We start from the raw sequence: 18,391 nt of genomic DNA on the forward strand, positions 1-18,391 counted from the left end.
ACCCTCCTGTGGAGAGCAATCTGTGGAGACCAATCCAGTGGCCACCAGAACCCAGTACAGTCCAGCGCTTCCCAGAACAGCCAGCATGATCCTGCACGGACCAGCACAGCCCAATACATTCCAGTTCAGCCCAGTGCAGCCCATCACGGACCGGCACTGCCCAGGATGAATGAGCCCAGCCCTGCATGAATCCCCACATCCCAGCGCAGCCCTCCCGGGTACTCCCGGTTCCCGCTGCCCCGGGTCCAACCGCAGCCACCGGCGGGCACCGGGCGCCACCTGCTGGGACTCGGGCAGAGCCGGGGCCCGGTGAGGAACCACCCTCCGTGGGGCAGGGAGAATGGAGATACCCCACCGGACACCCCCGGCCCGGCCCTGCCTGCCGCGCACAGCCCCGTGCCTCAGTTTCCCCGTTGCCGAGCTGGCAGGGGACACGAAGAGGGCAGAGGAGGAGCAGGGCTGGAAGCAGAGGTTGGGCTGTTCTCAGGGTCCCCGAGCTTGTGGGGAACCCCAGGGTGCTGCAGCCCTCTCCTTGCTGGCACACAGCCCTCACTTTCTCTGTGAAACAAATGGCCCCATCGGCATTAAGGGCAGGAGCTGAGCAGCTGCAGGAGATCTGGGGGTTCATTTTGCACCCTCACCATCTGTAACAGAGGGTCACAGTTGGGGACAGAGCCAGCACTGCCTGTTCCAGCAACAACACATCCCCAGGCAGAGGAACAGAGGCTCCTACAACCCGTTGCCCTTGGCTGTGTCTCCTTCACCCTCCCCGCTGGCCCCCAGGTCCTTTCCTGCTTTTCCCAGGGTGAGGCAGGAACTCATCCCGGCTTCAAGAGGCTCCAGGTGCTTTGAAGGTGCAAAAATACTTCTGGAGAGGGCTGGAGGGGCCTCTCAGCCCTTTCATCCAGGTGCTGGGCAAACAGGACCCGAGAGCCTCTCGCTGCCCACGCCGGCTGCACAAACAGGGGTGGGTGGGTGGGTGGGTGTCCCGGGGGCTGTGACACCCAGAGGTGACAGGGATGGGGGGAGGGCACTTAAGGGCCAGCCCACAGCACCTTCACTGTGCCACCCAGACTCAGGGTGCTGGCACGGTTCTGGCACCCAGCGTGTTTCCCCAGCCTTGGCACAGCTCCTCTGGAGCTGCCGTGGCCCAGACGGTGCTGGCACTGCTCTGGCACACGAGGCAGGGAAGCTCCCGGGGCTCCCGCGCCCTTTGGATCCCCAGTTACAGCAGGGCTGGACTTTGAATGCTTCCCCATGGGGGACAAGAACCTGATGGGTGTCCCAAGGGCCACGTTGACCTGGCATCTGCCTCTGGCTGTCCCCACCCTGCTGCAGCAGTAACCTCTGAGCCACCTCGTTGGAAGTCCCAGGTCCCAAGGGACAGCAGAAGCTGTGTGTCCCTGTGCCAACACGCCCTGGCCCGTCTTGTCCCCATCAGCCTTGTGACACACTCCCCAGGTCTTATGCAGCAGAGGTGTGGGCAGCACAGGGTGGCTGTCACACGCTGCCACGCAACATGTCCCTTTTGTCCCCGTTGAAGATGTTGGGCAGTGGCCACAGGGGCTGGGTGGGCTCTTGTGAAACCCCTGCCCAGGTCCCTGTGGGGTCCCCAGCACCACAAAATACTGACAGAACCATATGGGGGCAGAGGGTGGTGCTCACAAGCCTGGGATCACACCAAGCCCAGGTCCCTGGGGGTGCAGCCACCCGCTCTGCATTTACCAGGCAATGAAGTCCAGAGAAAGAAATAAAAAAAAAGCAGCATTGGCTCCAGCCCTGCTGCTGCTTCAACCCTCCTGGCAGGGCTGTCTGGTTTCAGGTGTGCTCACGCTTGCTCAGCTCCTGCTCCAGGCTGTGCTGGATCCAGGACAGGATGGAGATACGGGTGGCAGATGGGATGGCAGAGCCTTCATTCACTGGAGCAGCCCCCATCCTTGTCCCTGGGGCTAAACCATGTCCCCAGGGCCAGTGTTTGGGTCTCAACCCCTGAAGAGTCCCTCCTGGAGCCCTCAGTGTCCCCCGCTCAGGGATGTGGAGGCTGGGATGGCATCATGTCACTGTCACAGGAGCACTGGAGCTCTGGTCCTGCCTGCAAGCCCATCACACTGAGCTGGTCCTTGGACCAAGGGTGAACCCATGAGGGGCCCAACTCCAGCCACCTGTAGGTCCTTGGGGCAAGCCTGGCAGGAGGTCACACCAACATCCCTACTGAGATCAGCTCTTGGCAGCTCATTTATTGCCCTGAAGATCCCCCAGAGCATCTGCTTGAGAAGAAGGTCTGAAATCCCCCAGCGGAAATTGTGCAATACCAGATTTGGGGGAGAAAATCCTCCTAATCCAGGCAAATCCTGGTCTTTCTACTTCTTCTTCTGATGGAAGGCAGGGCTACACCTATCTGTGGTTGTTCTGCACGACCTCCAGCACAAAGGGCAGCTCATTGTTCCCCTAAAGCCATTTGCCCAGGAGGCAGTTTCCCAGCCCTTTGCTCAAGGACAGGAATTAAAAAAGCTGAGGAGCCCTTGAGACAACGTGAGCAGAGCAGAAGTGCTGGGAACAAACACACTGAGGATAAAATTCCCCTGTCCAGGGAGCCCCGGCCCTACAGGGCTGGCAAGTGCAACCACAGGAGTCTCTGCTCCAGCACAAGAAGCCTTCACTGTGGTGAGGGAAACTGAGGCACAGAGCAGGGGCTCTGCACAGAGCTGGGAGGCTGTTGACCCAAACACAGCTCCCCAGCAGATCCCTGCTCACAGGTGGGGAGCACAACACTTCAGGTTCCCCCATCAGCAGGGACACAGCCTCACGTGGGTGTGCTGCCCAGGGACATGCTCACCCCCAGCAAGAGGGTGTCCAGGGCCTTCTGCTCTGCACCAGCACCCAGAGGTAGCAGTGAGATGGCCACAGACACACAGCACAGACTCCTCTTGGCCACGCAGTGCAGGAGGCAGCCCAGGCTCTGAGACCCCTTAAGCCCAAAGCCAAGACCCCTGCAGGGTTTGTGCTGCTCAGCTCAGGACCACGATGCTTGTCCCAATCTCCTGAGCTCCCATGCCCAGGGCTGGCAGAGCCCGGCCAACTCGTTACACAAGTGTTCTGGCTCCTTTCTCCCAGAGAACCTGGGGGACTTCCAGCTCACCCCAGCATCTGCTGGGGCTGCCCACTGCCACCCGAGCCAGCACGGTGCAGCGGGGCGAGGAGCCCAGGGTGGGTCTCTGCCAAACCGGCCAAGCAAGCAGCACTGCCCACACCTCCCTCCCAGCTTGTTTCAAGGTATTTTGTGTCACCAAACAAATTGGGACAGCCTGAAGCCTCACACAGGGCCCCTTTCCCTGGTGAGTGACATCCCCGAGCACCCAGCCATGCAGCAGTGCCAGGGAAACCCACTGCAGATGGGAACCCTGAGTCAAAGGTGACACCAGCTCAGCCCCTCCAGATCGGGGAGTGTTCACAGCTGCTGTGCCACCACCGTGTCACTGCTCCGTGCCAGGAGTCACCCACACCCCTCATCCAGTGTCTGTTTGGGCTCTGCTGCACCCCAGGTCCCTGCTCAGTGCCAGCTGCTGGTCCTCCCTGCCTGTCTCTGTCCCCAGCTCCAAATGGCAACCAGGTGGTGGCACTGCGTGCCCTGCTGGCTCATTGTGCAGCCCCATCTCGTGGCACATCTCAGGGCCATCTTTGAAGCCTGAGTTGGTGGCTGTCACCGCGGTGACATGGCACTGGCACAGGTGAAGGTACACCTGCTAGCCAAGAGGAGCTGGGATGGATGCCCATGTGGCCACCCAGCACAGGGGACACTGCAGGTGGCCCAGGGACAGTGGCCCAGAGCCACTGCCACCCACTGAAGCTCTTGTGCAGCAGCCAGGGACCATGGGAGCTGATGCTGGGGGGGTTCCTGCTTCACCTCTGCCCCTTTGATGGGCCCAACATGGAGGGGGGTGGCACTGGGGTGACACAGAGGGTCTCCAGTCCCCTTCCCTCATTGGCTGGTGCCACTGGGACCTATGGGACAAGGGAGGGCACCGGTGGGGGGAGGACAGAGGGATGGGAAGAGGGGGTGCAGAAAGGGGAGGGATGAAAGGCTGGGATGGAGGGAAGGGATGGAGGAGGGGGGGGGAGGGATGGGGATGGAGGGATGGGGATGGAGGGAAGGGATGCAATGGGGGGGTGAGGGATGGGGTTGCAGGGCTGGCGAATGAGGGATAGGATGAGAAATGGGGTAATGGAGGGTTGAGGAAACAGGGGCGAAGAGACGAGCGGGAGAGGAAGGATGGGGCTGGAGGAAGGGCGGGACAAGAGGAGGAGGAGGAGGAGGTGGCCGCTGCTGGGGAGGCGGAGCGGGGGCGGGCGAGGCCCCTCCCGGGGCGGGCACTGCCGGTACAAGGCCGGGGCGGGGGAGGGCTCAGCCCCATTCATCGCACACGGCATGGCCGGGGGCGGCGGCGCGGAGCGGGCCCGGCCCGGGGGGCTCCTGCCGGCCGCCTGCCGCCAGCCCCGCCGCAGGGTGAGCACCGGGCCGGGGGTCGGGGCGGGGGTCTGCTGCCTCCAGCCCCGCCGCAGGGTGAGCTCTGGGCTAGGGGGGAGGTCGGGGGGCTCCTTCTCGGCCGCGCTAACGCCGGTGCCGGTTGCAGGAGAGCCGGGAGCGGCTGTCGGTGTGCAGCAAGCTGTGCTACGCCGTCGGGGGAGCTCCCTACCAGACCACGGGCTGCGTACTCGGCTTCTTCCTTCAGATCTACCTCCTGGACGTGGCGCAGGTACGGCTGGAACCGGGGGGGAAACCGGGACCGCGGCTGAGAAGTGTCTGGAGCCCCTTTTGCGGGGGTGCCCGGTGCTGCTTTGTCCGGTAGACGGGCGCACCCGGGGCTTGCCGGTGCCCCGATCCCGCTGGGGGGTGGTATCGGTTCCGCAGGGCCTCCGGTTCCGCGGGGGTGTGGGTCAGGGGTGCGGGTTTCTAGCAGCCCAGTGCAGTCGCCCCGTGCCTCGGGTGAGAAACGGGCTGGGGGTGTCCGGGACACGGGATTTGTCCCACAAGCCCGCAGCATTTTGGGTGGGTGCGAGCTGGGGAAGGGGGGAGTGCTCATCAGGCACCCTCCTGCCTGCCATGAGGTGGGCTTTGGGAACCTGTTGTGGGAAAAGTGTGGTGGGGTTGTGCTGAGGGGCACTGGGTCACTGTGCCTCAGATCCCACTGGAATGGGGGAAAGAGGCTGATCCCCCCTGCTCCAAGGGGGGATCACACGATGGTTGGGAAAGTCCTGAGGAGCTGAGGGAGGGCAGCTGGGGGTGTGTGTGTCCTGACACAAGATCTTCTCCTGGCAGCTGGACCCTTTCTATGCCTCCATCATCCTGTTTGTGGGACGAGCCTGGGATGCCATCACAGACCCCATGGTGGGCTTCTTCATCAGCAAAACCTCATGGACCCGTTTGGGCCGCCTGATGCCCTGGTAAGAGCCTGGTAGCACCCTGCATCCCTGCCTGATGTGTCACGGTGCTTCCAGTCAGCTTCAGCCATCCCTTGGTATGAGGTTTGCAGGGCAGGACATGCTGACACCCTGTCTCACCCAGCTGAGGTGCCAAGCACCCCAGAAAGTTCAAAGTGCTGCCAACAGCTGGAGTTTCAAGCCTGTCCTTGTTACTCTGACCAGTACCAGGTCGCCCTCGTATGAGCTGGGCCCAGCTGTCCTCTGTGTCACTGCACCTGTCCTGATGTCACACTCTGATGCTGGACTTTGTTCCTGCAGCAGTTGCCGAGTCCTGGCTGGTGTTAGGGCCACGTTGCGAGCAGGACAGGTGGCATTGCCCCCATGGGGAGTAGGGATGGGGGGGTGTGTGGTGGTGGGGTGGGCAGCTGGTGGTCATGAGGGTGCTGCTCTGGCAGAACAGTTGTCAGGGATCCGGGTGTCTGTGTGTGGGTGCTTCCCCCACCCTTGGGAGCAGAGTGCTGAGCAAAGGGGTGCTGGGGGGAGCCTGAGCAGATGGGACAGGGCTTGCCAAGCCCCCAAATACTTGTCCCTGCCCCCAGGGTAGATTTAGGACACCCGTGCACATCTATCTCTGGGCATTGTGGGCGCTGCCACCAAAGTGCAGCCGTGGTGGCACATCCAAGACAATGCAGCACAAGTGGGGTGGGCACGGGGGGAGTGGAATTGGAGGGAAGCAGTCCTTTCCCCCGCAGATTATAGCCTCTGCTTCCGGACTTCCCTGGAATAGCTCTGGGCAGTGGCAGTTGTTAAAGCCAAGCTCCACGCGTGGCCTGAAATAGCTCCTGTGCAGCCGCACGTGTGGCGGGGTCTGGGGTCTGGAGATTAGAGCAGGAGCTGCCTGCACCGAGCCCTGCCTGCTCGGGGGGCCACTCAGCTCCCTGTAATCTCTCCTCCTCGAGGCAGGGGGTGGGGATGGAGCTGCTGCATTCCTCCAAACGACTCCTGCTTCGTTAAAATTAGCCAAAGCTTTCAGAATGCGCTGGGCCCCTCAGCACTGCCGGGGCAGTTTGCTGCTGCTGTTGTTGTTCGTGGCTCCAGGGCAACCCTCTAAGTTCAGTTTGAATGAAGTTGAGCCGAGCTGACGCCTCCCAAACTCGGGGTTCATCTGCCGGTGGTGGGGCTGCTTGCTGCTGCCTCAGTTTCCCCGTGGGCAAAGCCAGGAGCTGCAGGGTGGTCTCGGAGGCTGCTGTGTGACCCCATTTGTCAGCCCCTGTGAGGTGACCCTGTCTGTGTGTCAGGGTTTATTGTCCCAAGCCTGCTGGGCTCTGATGGGTCTGACCTGCAAGGCTGAGCCCCTTGCAGCTGCCGATGGCTCCAAGCTCAAAGCTAGGGGCTGCTCCAGCCCCTTGGAAGGGAGAGGTGACTTTTCCTCAGAGCCATCACCTTTCTCCCTTTCAGTTCTTTCTTTTTGAAACACTTTTTGGCACGTTTTAGCCCAGTAGCTCATTCACTGGCTGCCTCCTCCTCTCCCCTGGGCTCAGGGACCCAGCCCCGAGCAGGTCCCCATTTCCCCCCCCACCGCAGACTTCCTGGCGACCAAATTTTTCCTTGATGTCTTGGTGACTGAAGACTCTCAGCTTGAACCTTCCTTCTCTGGGGGAGCGGCCGTTTGCTAAACAGTTAACTGAGGGCTGGGAAGGGGTGTGCGAGCCGTGGCACAAAGGAACACACCATCCACCGGGGCCAATGAGCGGGCGAACACGTCACGGCAGCCTCCTCCGAGCTTTTTAATCACCTTGGCCTCCTCGGGCAGGGGTAACTCCGAGTCACTCGTCTGCCATTGCCAAGAGCCGCCCCTCAGCCCCTGGTCCCGCCTGGGGCATTGCCACATCCAACCTCCCGCCCCGGCTCTGCCTCCCCTCCGCTTCTCTCCGTCGAAATTTCCCCCCACTCCACGTCGGCGATAAGGACGGGGAGAGGAGTGGCTGGGGCTGGCTCGCCCCTTTCCTCTCCCCTTGCCTTTCCCCGCCGGGGTGACGTGTGAGAGGAAAAATGTGCGTGTGTTCTTCCTCTGCCGGCTCTCTCCATCCATGGAGATTCGGTTTCTTGCTCTCTCCTCCCCCCCGCCCCCGGATATTTGTAAATTTAAACTTTACGTCTTATACGGCAGCCCCGGCTGGAAAGATCGGGATGTACCCAGTGCTGGAAGGAAGGGGGTGGGCAGCCCTGGCCATGCCTGGTTCTGTGCCCTGTTCGGTTCTGCTGGCTTCATTCCAGGATGAAACATCTGGCCATGTGGAGCATGGGGTCTGTGCTTATTTCCCCCCCTCTCCCCAAACAGAATTGGTTTCCTCAGCAGATGTGGATACAACCTCCACACCTGGATCCCATCCTTCCTGGAGGAGGAATTTTTCCTGTGACAGGGGGACCCGGGTGCTTGTGGTGTCCTCAGGCTGCTGGTACCAGGCAGAGCTGTTCCTCAGCAGGACAAGGCTTGTGAGATGCTCTGGGTGGCTTCCTGCTGCCATCATTAGGGTTAGGAAAAAAAAAAATATTCACAGGGAGAGTGGTCAGACCCTGGAATAGGCTGCCCAGGGAGGTGGTTGAGTCCCCATCCCTGGATGTGCATAAGGGTTGCTTTGATGTGGTGTTGGGGGATATGGTTTAGGGCTGATGGTTGACTCGATGATCCCATGGGTCTTTTCCAACCTGAAAGATTCTCTGATTCCCTCTTGCTGGCTGTTTCTGCCAGGACTCTTGCCAAGGTCTGGTGCTGGAGAATTCCCATCCATCCCAGCCATGCCAGCAGCACCACGCCATGCCTGCAGTGTGGGAGGCTGGACAAGGGTGGAAGCAGGAGCCAGCGTGTTGCTGGCTGGTGGTTTGCCCCATCCCTGCCAGCAGAACAGAGGTGACCTCAGGATCAGTGCTCGGGAGGGCTGGCAGCAAAGCCAAGCTGGTGAGAGGCATTTGTGTGCTGGGCTCATGGGGCTGTGCTGCCTGGCTGCTCCCCAGCCCCTGTGGGGACAAGGGAGGTGATGACATCCCACTGAATGTGCAGTGGTGCTGCCTGGGGGAGAGGTCAGGGGCAGGGCTGGAAGCTCACTTCCAGTGATGGAGGAGATCAGTGAGGAGATCAGTCACTTCCAGTGATGAGAGGATTTCTGTTCTTGCAAATGAAGGTCTTCGCTGTAAGTCTGAGTCAGCTCTTCCCCTTCTACCCTGCAAGATCTGAGCTGCTTCCTTCATCAGCAGTTGAATCACCCCTGAGGCAACCACCAAATGTTGGAGCAGGGTGGGCCCCCCAGGGCAGCTCAGCAGCCCGAAAAATCAGATTCCTGAATCCCACTGGACCTGTGGGAGAGCTGGGGTTGGTGGGGGTTTCCAGGCTCTATGTGCCCAGGGGGTTAACACTGCATCTTCCCAAAGGATCATCTTCTCTACCCCGTTTGCTGTCATCTCCTACTTCCTCATCTGGTTTGTGCCAGACATCTCCAGAGGCCAAGTGCTGTGGTACCTTCTCTTCTACTGCATCTTCCAGACCCTTGTGACGGTGAGTTGAGCTCTGCACACAGCGGGGTGAGGGATGGAGAGGATGAATCCCTTCTTTACAGCTACCCCCAGGGGCAGGTTTCCATCCCCCTGCTAATTCTCCTGGTGCCCTTGCAGTGCTTCCACGTGCCCTACTCAGCACTGACCATGTTCATCAGCAGGGAGCAGAGTGAGCGGGACTCAGCCACTGCCTACCGTAAGTGTCCCTTCCCTTCCCTTCCCTTCCCTTCCCTTCCCTTCCCTTCCCTTCCCTTCCCTTCCCTTCCCTTCCCTTCCCTTCCCTTCCCTTCCCTTCCCTTCCCTTCCCTTCCCTTCCCTTCCCTTCCCTTCCCTTCCCTTCCCTTCCCTTCCCTTCCCTTCCCTTCCCTTCCCTTCCCTTCCCTTCCCTTCCCTTCCCTTCCCTTCCCTTCCCTTCCCTTCCCTTCCCTTCCCTTCCCTTCCCTTCCCTTCCCTTCCCTTCCCTTCCCTTCCCTTCCCTTCCCTTCCCTTCCCTTCCCTTCCCTTCCCTTCCCTTCCCTTCCCTTCCCTTCCCTTCCCTTCCCTTCCCTTCCCTTCCCTTCCCTTCCCTTCCCTTCCCTTCCCCAAGGATGATGTGGGATGAGCATCATTCAGGGCCTGAACTGCACCTGGTTGAGCTCTTCCTGTTCTTCCCCAGTTCCTCCAGTACACATCCTTGTCTGGCCCAGTGGGCTGATGGGGAGGTGCTCCCTGTTATGGCCAAGTTTCTGGAGCAGGTGATGGGAGATCAGAGCTCCCAAGTCTTTCCTTCTGCTCTGTCATACAGCTGTGGGAGCAGTATGACCAAGTCTTGGCCTCTCCCCCTGCCTCAGTTTCCCCAGCAGACTCTTCTTCCCTGTGCAGCCCAAGCTTTCTCTCTTGGTGATGTGAAGGGGGCCAGGAGAGGAGGGGCTGGCTCAATTTTCCTGGCCAAGGGCAACGAATTGGGGAGGCTTTGCTGTGGAAAGGGGGGGTCACCTTGGTGTCCGTGTGCTCAGTCCTGGCGGCCTCTCCCTCCAGGAATGACAGTGGAAGTTTTGGGCACTGTGCTGGGCACTGCCATCCAGGGCCAGATCGTGGGCAAGGTGAATACTCCCTGCATCAAGAGCCCCCTCTTCATCAGCACAGCCAACTCCTCGGTGGCCATGGAGGAACTAAACATGACCCACGAAACGGGGTCCCTCAGTGACACAGTAAGCTGGGGAGGGGACACACACACCCTCTGGCAGCCCCTGCTCCGTTCTGGTTGCCTCTGTGACCAGGCTGGCACCTGAGATGAGCCCTGTCCCTCTCTTGCCCAGAGAAATGCCTACATGATCGCTGCGGGGGTCATCGGGGGTCTCTACATCCTCTGTGCTCTGATCCTCTCGGTGGGCGTCAGGGAGAAGAGAGGTGAGGACTGGGACTTGCTGGAGGACTCGGGGCTGATGGAAGGGCTGTGGCTTCTGCCAGGGGTTCCCCAGGAGCCCAGCTGAGCTCTTGGCTTGTTGTTCTTGGGTCAGGCACTGGAGGAGCAAGGTAGAGCTGAGGTCTGGGTGTGGGGGCTCGGGGAAGGGCAGGAGGCCAGAGCATCTCCAGGGGATGTCAGAGCACAGCCCTGAGGACTCAGCTCCCCACTCTGCACTGCCACAGATAAAAGTTATCTCTGCAGTTCTGGCTGGCCAAGGTTGCTGGTGCCAAGCAGGGCATCCCGGGGTGAGGTGATATCCAAAGCCTCCTCTCCTTCCCGCCTTCTGCTTTGTCACCAACTCTGCTTGTCCTGAGGGAATCAGCCAGGACCCTTCCCTGGGGCCGAGGGACCCCTGTCTGAGGGCAGAGAGGTCCCTGCAGGTTTTGCCCTGACTCCCTTGCAGCAGCACCATGCTGTAGGTGGGCAGAGGCTTCTGCAGGGTGCTCAGCAGCAGGCGTGAGGCACTGCTGCACCCCTGGCACCCAAAGGTGCTGTTCCAGGGGGTCTAACGATGCCATGATTTGCTCCCCAGAGTCCTCCGAGCTCCGGTCGGACAAGCCTGTCTCCTTCTTCCAGGGGTTGAAGCTGGTGATGAACCATGGTGCCTACATCAAGCTCATCGCTGGCTTCCTCTTCACCTCACTGGCATTCATGGTGAGCACAGCCAGGCTTGGAGGGTGGGGGAGAGGGGACAGCAGCAGCAGGGCTTGGAGGTGCCTGGGGGATGAGCAGTGTGGGACCCAAGTAAGATCCTCGAGGGCTGGGAGCATGTGAGGTGGCAGCTCAATGAGCTGGAGCTGCCCCAAGCAGAGAGGAAGGATGTGGTGGTCCCGGAGGGGTTGGTGAATGGCTGCTTTCATCCCCTCCTCGTGCTTTGGGCACAGTCTTGTGAGGAGGAACACATGCCTGGGGGGTGCCCAGCCCCCTGACCACTGTCTGTCTCCTCCACAGCTGCTGGAGGGCAACTTTGCCCTTTTCTGCACCTACACCCTGGGCTTCCGCAACGAGTTCCAGAACATCCTCCTGGCCATCATGGTGGGTACAGCTCCATCCCCGAGCCCCCCGGGGCTGGCACTGTGGTGGGACACGTGCTATGGGATGCCCCAGGTCCTTCCCAGGATGGATGCTCCGTGGGCTGAGGGGAGGGAGGCCGTGGGGCTGTGGTGGCAGACTCTGGGGACAGTGCCCGAAGGTCCCCTGGGTGAAGGGAAGGCAGAAGAAGGTGCTAAATGTCCTGCCAAGGCTTGGGTGAGTTGGCAGGAACATTGGGGCCTTTGTTCCCATGTGAAAGCAGTCAGAGATGGGGAAGACCAGGAACCATGGAACCTTTTGTCCAAATCCTGCCACTTATCTCCCTTCCCCCCTCCCCGACTCCCCCTTGAGAAAAGGATCTCAGTGTTTACTGCTGGGAAGATGGAGCAAAACAGCTCCTTGAGAGCCCTTTCCAGCTTGCCTCATCCCTGGGAGCCCATCCCACCCTCCTGGCTCGATGGAGTGGAGAGCTTCAAGGTGCCAAGATCCCCAGAGGCCACGCTGTCTGCAGGCAGCAGTGACAAGATCAGGTCCCTTCCCAGCACCCAGGATCCAGCCAGGTTCTCCTTCTCTTTGGGCCACGTGTGTTGGCACCTGATGGGTGCCCCCAGGACAGGGGTGCTGGGTGGAGGGGAAGGAGGTGTGGCCCCATATTCCTGCTCCAGTTAATTGTGAGCTCTGCTTCCCAGGAGCAGAGGGAGGTGAGGGATGGGGTGAGGGCAGGAGCAAGCAGTGTGGCCACCTGCCAGCTCCAATGGGGTGTGGAGATCAGAAGGCACTTGGAGAGAAAAAAAAGAAAAAAAAAAAAAAAAAAAGTGATGAGGGATGCTGTGCCCAGGAGCTGCTTCATGATGAGAAGGAGAAGATCCTGGCCAGCAAGTGACACCACGATCTCCTTCTCCTCCCTTAGCTCTCAGCCACCCTGACCATTCCCCTCTGGCAGTGGTTCCTCACCCGCTTTGGGAAGAAGACTGCTGTCTACGTGGGCATCTCGGTGAGTAGATCTCAGGTGCAGAGGTGCTGGTGAGGATGGTGTTTCCCACATGGGCTGAGCAGAGCTGTGTCCTCCCAAGCAGTCCTGGAGCTGGGCAGGAGCTCTTCTTAATGATGATTTGGTGCTTGTCCCTCATCCTGCTACCTGTGCTGTCACAGGTGTGGCCAAGGCCCCAGCAGAAATGACCACTGGGGCTCTGGAAGGAGGGGTCTGGGTCAGGTATTTCTGCCACAATCTGCTTTCTGTCCCTTCTCCAGTCTGCCATCCCCTTCCTCATCATGGTGGCTGTCCTGGACAGTAACCTCATCATCACCTACATCGTGGCTGTTGCAGCTGGGATCAGTGTGGCAGCTGCCTTCCTCCTGCCCTGGTGAGTACAAGCTCCTGGTGCTCTGGGTGCTGCACCCCCAGAACTGGCCCAGGTGTTTCCAGGGCCTGCTGGAGTGGTGAGGAACCCTCTGGAGGCCTTTTTGGAATTTTTTCAGCCTGTGATGGGGCTTTGAGTGGAAATCCTTTCCGCAGGGAGAAGGAGATGCTTTGTTGGCTCTGGATTAGTGTTCACCATTCCACTCTCTGCACAGGTCCATGCTCCCAGATGTTATAGATGACTTCAAGCTGCAGCACCCTGAATCCCAAGGCCACGAAGCCATCTTCTTCTCCTTCTATGTCTTCTTCACCAAGTTCACCTCTGGGGTCTCCCTGGGCATCTCCACGCTCAGCTTGGAGTGAGTTTTTGTGTGGGAGCTGAGGGGAAAGGGGGTGCCAGGCTGGTGCCTCCACATCCAGGCATCCTCTGCTTCCCAAGGTTCTGGGATGGAGGTGGGAGAGGTCTGAATCCAGCTGTGGTTCCCCAAACTTCTGCCTCCAGGGGCAGGTTTGTCTCTTCCAAACCTTTTCCTTTGCCTGAAGGTCCTTTTGTGTCCCCAGCTTTGCAGGGTACCAGACCCGGGGCTGCTCCCAGCCCAGTGAGGTGAACTTCACCCTGAAGATGTTGGTGTCAGCTGTGCCTGTGGGGCTGATCCTGCTGGGCCTCCTCCTCTTCAAGCTGTATCCCATCGACGAGGAGAAGAGGAAGAAGAACAAGAAAGCCCTGCAGGATTTAAGGTGAGCATCAGCTCGTGCTGTGGAAGTGTGTGGGGGGTAGGATCAGGCTCAGGCAGGTTGGGACACACTGTGACTTGTCCAGGAATTTTCTGGGCCCCGTGGGTGGTGGGGTGAGGGAAGGGCTGACTTGTTTTCCCAATCTTGACTTCCAAAGAGATGGAGTGAAGTGTCTGAGATCAGCAGGGAACCCGCCCCGGTTGCGCAGTCCCCAAACGAGTTCTCCTTAGCGAGGTGGTGACGTTCGGCTCCAGCCCTTTGGAGGCCCCCGGGCTCCCAGGGAAGGCTCTGCTCAGAGGCAAGGCTTGCTCCACGGCTCAATCCATGCCTTCTTCCCAACTCTTTGCCCCCAGGGAGGAGAGCAACAGCAGCTCGGAGTCGGACAACACAGAACTGGCCAGCATCGTGTGACCCCGGGTTGGGTCCCTCTGCTCCCGGGGCTCTCAGAAGGACTCTGCCCCTCTTGGGCTGGACCAGCCTCACGCCTCTGGAGGTGTGAACCACGGAGGAGCTCCTGGGAGAAGCCTCGTGGAGCATCCACCCCCCTGACCACGAGATCTGTGCCGGTCTTGTGCCTTCCACGGGATCCGCAGAGCGCCGGTAGTGTACATTACACAGATTGAGCCTGTGGTGCTTTCCCAGGGAAACAAGCACTGTTCCCTGCCAGATCTCGGAGAGCAGAAAAGCCTGGAGCTGGGATCCTGCTCCTGGTAACACTCGTGCCTGCTGCCCGGCTGTGCCCGTGGGCCCGGGGTGATGGTTGGTGTACATTACACTGTCAAAGTGACCGCGCCAAGGACGTGGGCTCACCTCTGCTGCCTGTGCATACCACACTAATGGGGAAAGCTGTTCCTTTTGGGTGTTGTTTTTTTTTTTTTTTAAGAGCCTAATTGACTTAATTAATGATGTAAATACGGAGCTATTTCCTATTTGTATATATCTGTACAGAAACCCGACTGGAGGACCTATTAATATTAATTTACATAAAAGTGGGGGAAGGCGGCAGTGTGGGTGTGGGGAATTTTCTTGTTGTTTGGCTCCTTTTCTTGTGGATGTCAGCGAGCCCAGGGTCCCCTTCACATGCCACGGGGTAGGGGGTTGACTTTCCCCAGAACTGAAGGTGCAGGAATGCCCTAATCCAGGCAGGCAGCCCCTTACCCCACACTGCTCCTTGCAGCAACCCAACAAAGGCTCCATTATTCCCTCTCCTTTCAAGAGAGATCGGGGGTGGAGGGAGGAATGAAATCAAAGTGGTGGCTCTGGAGATGGTGAACATGGGGCTGGAAACAGGAGAGGCAGCTGGGGAGAAAGGGAATGTGGGCTGGGGGTGACACTCCCCAGTTTCTCCCAGGGCAGAGTGCTGTGCAAGCAGTGATTTGGGGGGGTTTTGTACCTTCCTCTTGCCTTCCCCTCTCTGCAGCAGAAATGGGGAGAGCTCTGCCTGCCCCATGACACCAAAGTGTAGTGCAGGGGGGGAAAGCAGGCTGGGGTAAGCACAGGGAGGATGAACTAAAGCTGAAGCAGCCAGCAAATGAAGTTGAGGGAAATGCCCAGGGTGAGAGGAGGGTGCAAGCTCTGCTGCTCCATCCCCACAGGGGACAGGGCTGGGGCCTTTTGTTCAGTGCATTTGTCACACCCAGAACTTGGTGGGGTCAGTGCCCGAGTCAAGATCAGGCTCTGCACAGGGGGCTGGGGGAAGGAGGGCTCGTCCTTTGTTCCATGTTTGGGTACAAAGGAGTGCAGTGAGGAGGGGGGGGTTAAAAATAGCCAGAGGGATTAGCCCTTAGCTGGGAATGCTTAACTGGGCCCCCCCTCCCCTCTGCTGCCATGGTGAGGGGCAGAAGGGCTGATGTGAGGAGGAGGAGGGGAGATGGGTTTGTGCTGAGCAGAGGGCAAGAGGCAGGGGGTGCCCCTGCTACCCCAGGGATGGAGCTTGAAGCAAAGGAACAAGGGCAGGACAAAGCCCCTGGGGCAGGGCAGGGAGGAGCCATGTGCCTCCCTCGTGAGAGGAGGAAGAGGAGGAGGAGGAGGAGGAGGAGGAGAGCACCCCAGCTGAGCACACAGCTCAAGATTTTGCAAATGAACTGACCCTGCCCTGCCCTGGCTGGGCTGGCAGGGACTCATCCTGCCCATGGCTGTGCCCCTGGCTGCCCCTGAGGGCTGGGAGCAGGGCTGCTGTCTCCAAAGATGTGAAAGATTGGTGCTAGCTTTTCTTTTTTTTTTAAAAGAGTTTCAAGAGAAATCAGGGACATTTTATTCTTTGCCTTCTCTTTTTTTGGCTACACAGGGTTCATAAAACGTCTCTGTTCAGGTTTTTTGCAGCCAGCTCAAGAGACTATAAAAACACCCTGAGCTTGAACTGGGGCCCAGACATTCCAAGCTGAGAACACCTCTTCTGTTTGGGGCTTTTAAGAAAAGAGATGAGGGGGGGAAAACTCCCCATTGGAGTTGATAGCACCGAGCCCTGGGCACAACTCCAGCTTTGGAGCAGAAACCAAGTGTTGCTTCAGTTGTGATTACAGAAGATTTGCAGTTCAAGCATGAAGTCTGTGTGGCCAGAGCTGAGTGGGGTGATGCTGCCCACAGCTCAGCCCACACTGACCTTGAGAATGAAGCAAATCCCACCCCCTAAAGCTTCCAGCTTGGATTTATGTGGCTGTTGTGTCCTCCCCACCTTCTGGGAGAGCCATGCCTTGGGGCTGGGGTGGGAGCAGTGCTGACCCTGTGAAATCAAAGCCAGAATTTGTTAAACAGAGTCAGCTGGGAGCTCAGCACCTGCTGGGCTGGTGCCTGGGACAGCACAGGGGCTGGGGCTGTGCTGCCCTGATGCCCAGCTGAGGGGCTTTAAGGGGCTCCTTGGACAGGGGTTGCCCACCTGGTGGCAGGGGCTTGTGCCTGAATTTGGGGGACACTGCTGGAAGGGAGCAGAGGGTTTTTGTTCTGCTCAGGGAACCAGGGGGGCTGAACCCTTTTGTTTAGAAGGGAAAGAGCCTGGCAGGGCTGCAGGGTCCCATCCCAGCACCCAGGGCTCCCAGGGGGGAGGGCAGGATGCCACGGGCACCCCTCTCATCCCTGCTCCCCATCCCCTTCCCAGTGGCTCTGCTCAAGCTGCAAGGTTCACCTGGAGCACCGGGGAAACCTGCGAGGGCTGAGCCTGGAGAATGGGGCAGCTCTGTCCCTTCTGCAGCACAAAGTCCCCCAAAATGAGGCAGAGCTGTGCCACCAGGGCTGGATGTGCCAGGGGGAGGTGGGGAAGGGGCACTGCCAGGTTTTCATCCCAACCACAGGACACGTCCTGGGAGGTGGATGAAGCCAAGCAAACATCAGCTGTGGCCTCCAAAGGGCAGCACGTGGACCTGCAAAATGGGACTCGTTTGTCACCAAGGGTGGCTGTGCCAAAGGGACAGGTCCCCTCCTGGAGGGACAGTCCCTTGGTGGGGCTGTGTACCCTACAGGGGATAAATGGAATTGTGAAAAACCCCTCCTTGCAGAGGGTGAGGAATAACCTCCCTCCTTATGCCCAGGAAAAGGGCAAAGAGCCTCAAGCTTTACCTCCCAGCAGGAAAGATGGATGAAAACTTACAGCAGCTGCTGGTGGGGACAGTTTTCACTTGTCCCCTGGGCTGGAGGCAATCACCCAGGGCTGGTTTCAGGGGCATTTTGAGCTGAACCAAGCACAAAATCCCACAGAGAGAGAGAGAGAGGGGGGTGTCTGACAGCTGGGAGTGGATCAGGGAAGGGATCCAGCTGGAAATCAGCTCCGTCTGGGAAGCTCTGAGGAGAAGCAAGACAGAGGCACTGGCAGAGAGGGTCGTGGTGAGCAGCTCCACCTCCCCAGCACCTTGATCCCTGGCTGGGCTGAGCTCTGGGAGCAGCTGGGGAAGGCAGAGTTAACCCCGGGCACAGCCCCAGGGGTGTGGAGGGGGGGACAGCCCTGGGTCCCGAGGTCCCCAGGGGTCACCTTGTCTGTGTCACCCTCCTGAGGTCACTCTGCAAACAGAGACTGAAGGCTACCGACCTCTTTTGGTGGGCTTTGGTTAATGTTTTGCAAAGGCAGCGTGGCCAGGGGCTGTCAGCAGCCAAGGTACCTGGCCAGAAAGTGCTGGGGCAGTGAGATGCTGTCCTGCTACCAGGAAAATTCCCTGATCCCGGGAATTAAGCTTTAAATTAACTTTGCTCAGAAATGAAATGCTGTGTGGAGATCAGCATCCTGGCTTAGCTTTAACCAGAGAGGGTTGGGGGAGCTCTGGAAGCCCGGGACCACCTCAAGTCCCTGCCAAGACTGGATTTGCTCCTGCAGAGAAGTCAAGGACCTGGAGCTCGGACAAGCTCCCTCCTCACACCACAGGGAGCAGGGACAAGAACTCTCCTTCAGCTGCAACAAACCAAAGGGTGCTGCCTAGAGGCCACACAGGCATTTTATGGCTCATAAAAAGGACGTAATATTGCAGTGATGCTTGGAGAAAAGGGGGATGAGGCACCAACCAGCTGGCAGCAGCTCAGGGAAGCTGTCAGCTTGTCCCTGGAGACAGTGACAGCCCCGGGATGGGACAGGTTACAGGCACTGGGATCCCACAAGGGGCACTGACCTGGTTTACAGTCCTGCTGTCATCTTCTGTCACCCTGAAGGCCCTGGCAAGGACCAGGAACTTGATCTTTGTACCTTCAGGAACCAAGCTCAGCTGAACTTACCACCCCAGAAGCACACACACCATCCTGGGGCTGGGTTCTGGTGTCCCCAGCACCCTCCTCCTCTCTCCATTCTTTGGTCATTTTTAGTTCTTCTCCCTTTCCTTTCACTTCCTCCTTGCAGATGCAGCTCCAGGGGGGGCTCCCCAGCATCC

General features: G+C 59.2%; 1 protein-coding gene across 2 annotated transcripts; it reads left to right on the plus strand.

Annotated features, from left to right (window-relative positions):
- Positions 1 to 4,385: 4,385 nt before the first annotated feature.
- On the plus strand, positions 4,386 to 14,552 carry MFSD2A (MFSD2 lysolipid transporter A, lysophospholipid). Of its 2 annotated transcripts, none has more exons than XM_071767834.1 (14): positions 4,386 to 4,504; positions 4,632 to 4,754; positions 5,318 to 5,442; positions 8,851 to 8,974; positions 9,091 to 9,169; positions 9,991 to 10,163; positions 10,272 to 10,362; positions 10,953 to 11,074; positions 11,372 to 11,455; positions 12,363 to 12,446; positions 12,704 to 12,816; positions 13,028 to 13,171; positions 13,374 to 13,550; positions 13,901 to 14,552. In XM_071767834.1, the coding sequence occupies exons 1-14, from the start codon at positions 4,427 to 4,429 to the stop codon at positions 13,956 to 13,958; spliced, it is 1,575 nt and encodes a 524-aa protein (XP_071623935.1). In that variant the 5' UTR covers positions 4,386 to 4,426; the 3' UTR covers positions 13,959 to 14,552. The 2 variants fall into 2 exon arrangements, with proteins under 2 accessions (XP_071623935.1, XP_071623934.1); XM_071767833.1 differs by having other exon boundaries at positions 4,416 to 4,561.
- The last annotated feature ends 3,839 nt before the right edge of the window (positions 14,553 to 18,391 follow it).

Source organism: Heliangelus exortis, chromosome 24, assembly GCF_036169615.1.
Source record: "Heliangelus exortis chromosome 24, bHelExo1.hap1, whole genome shotgun sequence".
Classification (NCBI taxonomy): Eukaryota; Metazoa; Chordata; class Aves; order Apodiformes; family Trochilidae; genus Heliangelus; species Heliangelus exortis.